General features: G+C 57.8%; 1 protein-coding gene across 1 annotated transcript; it reads left to right on the forward strand.

Moving 5' to 3' along the window:
- Window positions 1-2,480: 2,480 nt before the first annotated feature.
- Window positions 2,481-4,619, forward strand: LSCM1_01160 (uncharacterized protein; the record flags this gene model as incomplete). Its single annotated transcript, XM_067318785.1, has 1 exon — window positions 2,481-4,619. One exon carries the CDS (start codon window positions 2,481-2,483, stop codon window positions 4,617-4,619), a length of 2,139 nt encoding a protein of 712 aa, XP_067174890.1.
- Window positions 4,620-6,520: the final 1,901 nt, after the last annotated feature.

Consider the following 6,520-nt stretch of genomic DNA (forward strand, 5'->3'; position numbering starts at 1 on the left):
TCCCTCGACCTGGGGTGGATGGGTGGGTGAGAGCCTTGGTGACTTGGCAAAGTCTTCCTTTGAATCTTTTGAGCTCCAAAGCGCCCGTGAACGTGGAGCTGAGGCATGTGCCCGGGCTGCGCATGGGGGCTTTGGCTTCCCTTTTTGAGTGTGTGCTCTTTCTCTGTGCGCTTTACTGCGCCGATTTAGACTCTTGTCCTCATGATGGCCTCTCCTGCTTCCGCTTTTGCACACCCTCTCACAACTTTGTAATTGTCTCCTGCTTCCTCCTTCGCTGGTACTCTCCTGCTTCATTGCGGCTGCTGGTGCGCGTTGTCCTGCAACCATCGTCGGCTGCTCAGCAGGCGGCGCGGCTGAGGGGCGACGCCTGCACCGCAGAGGTCACCCAATGCCTCCCTTATCCGCCCCTATTCCGTTGTGCTCACCCTCTTTCTGTGTGTACCCGCTCCTTAGGCTCTCCTTTTTTCCGTCCACGCCTTTTTTTGCCGATTTCGAATCAACGCAAGCGCTATGATATACAGAAAAGTGCTGTCTACCCCAGTGCACAGCATCAGTGGGCCTAGGGATTCACTCTGTGAGGGAGCGCAGCAGTTTATCTCGTATTCCGCTGCCTCATGCCGAACACTACCTCTGGTGGTGACCGGGCCAAGTGCCCGCGGTGTGGGGAGGTCAGAGTGACCTGCGCCAAGGGACGTGCTCGTGCCATCCACATGATGGCCTGAGCGCCATGGTGGCTCAAATGCGTCTCGCCCGATCCTCTCGCTGCCTGCTGGTGCAGCGTGCCTGAGCCGCCCTGCGGGGTGCAACAGGCGGCGCGCGGCATGATGCGTGCGTGCCAGCCGCACCCTCTGAGGCGGGGGTGCGTAGCGTCGGCGGCAGAGGGGGTGCTGAACTCTGGCAGTATAGCGGAAAATGGTATACACAGAGGAGGAGAAAAAACGAAGCATCTCCTTTGCAGTTCCTATTCTTGACGCTTATCCCTTCTCGCGCCGAAGAGGGGAAAGGATATTTTAGGTTAGTTTTTCGTCTTGTGTCGGCTCTCTTCTCGCGCGTCCCGCGCGTACTCAGCAACGGAGATGCTGAACAGGGCCGGCGGGCCGCTTGTCACCGTTACCGTTTTGTGTGTGCGCATGTCCGTTTCTCTTGGAGACACAACGCTGAGTCGCTTCCATTGCCGCGCCCTTCACTTTGGGTGATTGCCTCTTGCGGAGAGGTCAGCAAAAAAAAAAAGTGGGCTTCTGCATGTGTGTCTCCCTGCGCGCCATGACGCTCTCAGGGGAAGAAAGGCATGGCACGGGAGAGGAAGAGGAGTGTGATGTACGTCTCTATCGACAGTTTCAGAAAGATGAGTGCACCTCATTTGTACATGCCCGTGGCCCCGCTCGTCAGCGCACAGGGTGGCGGTGAAGAAAAACAGGAATGCGCACATATACACTGGATGTGGGTCCAGTCCTCTTCAAGGGCAGCTCTTCAGCTTTTCTTCGTTCCTTTTCTGTGCACTATGATCTCGGAGATGCGCACGGCGCATTCGCGCAGGACATCTGTCTCACCTCCTCACGCCCCTTCAACGACAGACAGAGGCCAAGAGGCGAGGGAGGGGGTGCAAACTCGAAGGCTCCGAGAGCGGGCGCCACATGGGTCCCCCCCCGGGAACCGCCGCGAACAAACCCTTACCTGACTACCGTAACGCTTTCATAGAGGTTAGAGACCCCCCCTCCCCCTCACCTCCCCACCTCCTTTTCTCGACCTTTACGGCGCCGCGTGTCGGTGTTGGCGCGCGCAGGTGCTCAACAGTGCTCGGTACCCTCTTTTTTTGCGTTTCGTTGCATCCCAAAGCAGTGGATCGCGTCTCTTCCGATAGAAAAAAGCGGAAGAAAACGGGCGTGCACGTTTACACGTAAAGGAAAGCGCGCGAGGTGCTGGCAAGCATACAGCTGCTCCCGCACCGCGAAGGCTCCCTCATACGATTCATAGACACGTGTTGTAGATGTCTACTACTCATTCGGAACGCTATTTGCCTTCTTAGCACCGCGGGCATCTTTCCCATCACAGGGTCGCTGCCTCTCCCCTCGACAACTCGGCGTGCTGGCTCTTCTCCATTCAATTTTTTTCTTTGCTGCAGCCCGCTGCAGAGAGAAGGCGCATGTGCGGACATTCATGTGTTGCTGCGCATCACGTTTGGTGCAACCATTGCCGAGCCGCAACGTAGTAAACTGCTCTTCCCTCGACTGCATTAGGTCGCTGCTCGCCTTGAATGTGGAGCATCAAAGGCGGCCGCGCACTTGTGAAAAGTTCACCGGAGGCACCCGGGCCGCATATTAGCATCGCTTTTTCTGTTTCGATCCTGACATATTCCCATCGCCGCGCTCCTTCGCCTGCCTGTCTCGGCCGCTCGAAGGCTTCCCCCTCCCCCTCCCCCCACCTAACGCAGAAGCGAAGGCGGGGTGTGTTTGAGTGTGGGCACGCTCCTGCGCACAGCTATGGCTCATGCCCATGACAACGGCTCGCTGCGGGGCATGACTGATAGTGACTGGCGGCGGTTGCACAGCCGCGTCGTTCCGAATCGTGTTCCTCTGCCAGAGTTCAAGAGCATCGTTTCGGACGGTACCGTGCACGACCACTATCTTGCGAGAGATCTTCATAAGATCATGCAAGAGCTTCGAGACCTCTTGTACGAGCACGGCGAGCTGCGCGAGGCCTCGGCGCTGCCCTTGAACGGGCGGAAACAGGAGCTTTCACGCGCGGCGGCGACAGCGGTTCGGCTGATGGACCCCAACCGAGACGGCATTCCTGCCAGCATCGGCTCGGTGGAGACAGGGGCATCGGGTGATCGCCAACGCTCCAACTCGCCCACGTTCGGCAATACAAGCGACGCAGAAGGGCCCGATTGTCGACAAGGCGGTTCTGCGGACGCGCCCCCACCACCGTCGCCTCAAGCGACGGTGCCGATGCCCTCCATGAGCACTCGGCGTTCGTCGAGGGTGCTACCGCTCACCGACCACATCCAAGAAGAGGGGCAACCACCACTTTCTGACCTCTCTCGCAGAGCGGTGCCGCAGCCTACGGCGCCACTTCTTCCGTCAGCGAAAGCCTCACCCGCTTCCTTGCCGTCTGCGACATGTGCGCAAGAGGCGTCAAAGTCTGGCGACGGCTGCACTCATGGCAAGCACGCATGCGCCGGCACAACATCGAAGCCGTCAACGAGCTTGTCGACGTCGTGGAGAGCCACTACACGCGTCCCGTCGACAATTGCCCACAACGCTGCGACCTCTCACGCGGTAGTGACTGTGCTACCGACTCTTTCAGCGGCCTCCGAAGCACCACCCTCTCTGCTAACGCTGCCGCCCCAGACATCCTCGTCGAGCGAGATCGCTCAGTTGAACGAGTCGGCACCGCCGTTCTTCCGCATTTTGGGCGTACCGCGCAGGTTCCAGCTCCGCTTCGGCTCGTCGATGTTGCGGTTCGAAATTCCGGTGCAGTTCGTCGATGGCGTCAATAGCCGGCAGCTGCGCATCTACATGATTCCGCTGCGGCACCCGAATACGCCAGCGCGGTGGCCGACAGCAAAGGAGATTGTTGTGTATGTGAACAAGCAGTGCGTGATGGCGCCGTGGAAGCGGTCGTGGCCGGACCGTGAGCGTGCGGTGGCCGAGACGTTCTTGCCCCTGGACATCACTTACCTGCTGAGCCGCAACACCGAAATGCAGCACATCCAGGTGGACATACACAACAAGGATTACCAGACGCCGGCTATTCTGGCAGTGGTGCAGCTGCGCTCGCTGGAAGAGGTGACGGAGTTGATGCTGTCCTCACGACTGGGCTGCCGGACTGCGGAGCAGGCAAAGCAAGTGCTCCTCGACAGTTCTTCTAGCGTCAATGCGTGTGTGTCGACATCGTCAGCAGCTCTGTTGCTCTCGAGCAACGCGGCGATCGACCGCACGTACGCGGCGATTATGGCAGACGACGAGGACGACGACGGCCTCGAGGTGGACGATCCGGTCATCACCACCAAGTGCCCCATTTCCCAGCTGCCCCTCTCCATCCCGGTGCGCGGCAGCCGGTGCACTCATCTGCAATGTGTTGATCTTGGCGCGTTTCTGGTGAGCAGCAGCAAGGCTTCCTACTGGAACTGCGCGCTGTGCGACGCTGAGATGAGACCACGAGACGTACGGGTGGATACGGTTCTGTGGCGCTACTTGTGCACCTTTCCCTCTGTGGACAACTACCCGCTGTATTTGCGCTTGTCGGCACGTGCTTCACCTAAAGAGGGTGAGACGAGATTCCAATGGCACCCCTCCACCCGCACCGGTGACGACGCCGACGTTGTTTTGGATGAGAGCGAGAGCGATGGCGGAAGCGAACAAACAAAGGACTCGCCACCGGCCTCAGGTCCTCCAGCAGTTTCTGCGACCGCGCGCTCCATGGAGGACTCCGCACCGCGTACCGAGGCAACTTCGGTGTCGGCCCCGAACGGGGCGCGACCTCCGACACCCCCAGTGGTTTCTCACAGAGGCGAGTCTTGGGCAGAGGGTCCGGGGCACTGGCGCAAACGCAGCCGTGACGACGACACGCTAGCCGAAGAGCCGCGAGGCACCGCTAACGATCCAATTGAGCTTTGAGCATCTTCACTCGTGTCCTTGCGCATGGCGCGTCCGCCTCTGTGTGCCTGTCGGCTAGTGGGATGCTCCTCTTCTCACGCTTCCTTCCTCTCTCTCGGCGCTTCGGTGGCGGACACCACCTTACCTGCAAGCGCGCTCGTCAGGGAGTGAGGCAGACGTGTCCACACACACGCACAACCACAAGCTTCTCCTGCCCCTACGGCTCGATCCATTTCTTAATATCTCACCCGACCCAAAACGAAAAAAAGGCGATGCCAATCGAGGAGGCATTCTCACGCCAGTGATCGGCGGGGATGTGATCCGAGTGCGCCTGCTTAGCGGAAACTAAAGGTTTGCGCATCCCTTAACGTCTGTATTTCATTTTTTTCTTTTGGTCGGTGGATGCCGATCCTATCACTCGTGAGCTGCCCCGATGGCAGCGCTTCGCAGCGTGGCGACTGTGAAGCCGTTCGCCTTTTTGGCATTTTTTGCCGGCTTTCGTATTCGGGTCATGTGGTGTCTACCAGCTCGGCGCCTCTCTCCCCTTCTCGCCTCTCTGCCTCTTTCCACTTCCCTCCCCCTCGCCGCCTGCCTGAAATCTGCGACTGCCGTGCCTCCACCCCCTCCCCTTGCGCGGGTACGGCACGTGCAATCCCCAACGCCTCCACCCTTCCATGAACATTTCACACGCAACACACCCACCCACCCACACACACACACGGCGGGCTGCCAAGAAGAACGGTTTCTATTTGCTCCACCACCACCACCACCACTACCTCCTCTCTCTCTTCGAATAGCATCTTAGCCTCCTTCCTCTCTTACCTCAGCACACCGTCATCATCAGCTCGTCTTATTTGTTTCCCCCCTCCTCCTCCCTCTCTCTCTTTCTCTTTTTTATTTCGTTTTCGATCTTATTGTCCCCCCTCTTTCCACTTTAGATTCTCTTGCCCGTTGTGCTTCATTTTTTGTTTTCCTTTTATCTCGCGCTTTCGTGTTGTTGTTGCTGTCCTTCTTGCTCTGTCTCTTGCCCTTTCCTTTGTCACCTTCCCCTGCCTCCCTCCCCCCACGATCACTCACTCCACCGACTGTGCGTATTTTCTCTGTTGCCTATTGTGTGTGTGTGTGCGTGTGTGCTTGCGCGCGGCGCAGTTCTTGCCTGGCCTGTTCTTTCTTTTCCCTCGTGTGCTCATTTGTTCTGTTTTGCTGCTTTATTTTGCCCGTTTTGTGACGACTGTGGGACTGTGCGAGCGGCTTGTACAGCCGGATTCGGTCTTGTGCGTGATCGCTCGTTTTTCCTTCGCTCCCTTTTTCCCTTCTTTCTTGCTGGTGGACGGTAGCGGTTGTGCGTTGTGCTTTGTTTTGGAGTCGCTCAGCGCTGAAGCCTGTGAATTGCTCTCTCCCTCCCGCCTCCCCCCACCTTCCCTCACTCGCTCTCGCCGGGGCCTTACTTTTCTCTCGCTGGCGCGCGTTTCTGAAGGAAGAAAGTAAATAATCCCTCTTCTTTTTCCCCGTTGGCTTTCTTCATTTTTCTTTTATCATCACCTGCGGTGCGTGTTCGAAAGTGAAGAGGGAACGCGTAACGGAAACCGCGCCTGCACGCACGCACACGCACCGACACATACCCACACGCAAACGGGAAGCACTGACACTGACACACTTGACAAGAAAACGGAAGAAACAAAGAAACAGAGAAAAAAACAAGGAAAAGAGATTTCACCCCACTATTATTGTTCCCTACCCAGTACTATCGTTAACTGCATTCCCCCAACATCTTAGCCGGCTTTCCGTTCATAAGTGCCCACCTCCGGTGTAGCAGTCCGCATACACAGGCGCTCTCTTGTTTTGTTTTCGTCTTCCGTTTTCTATCGCCTGCTTGCTCGCTGCCCTTCTCTCTCTCTTCTTTTTTTTGCTGTTTACCACTG

Source organism: Leishmania martiniquensis, chromosome 35, assembly GCF_017916325.1.
Source record: "Leishmania martiniquensis isolate LSCM1 chromosome 35, whole genome shotgun sequence".
In the NCBI taxonomy this organism is placed as follows: domain Eukaryota; phylum Euglenozoa; class Kinetoplastea; order Trypanosomatida; family Trypanosomatidae; genus Leishmania; species Leishmania martiniquensis.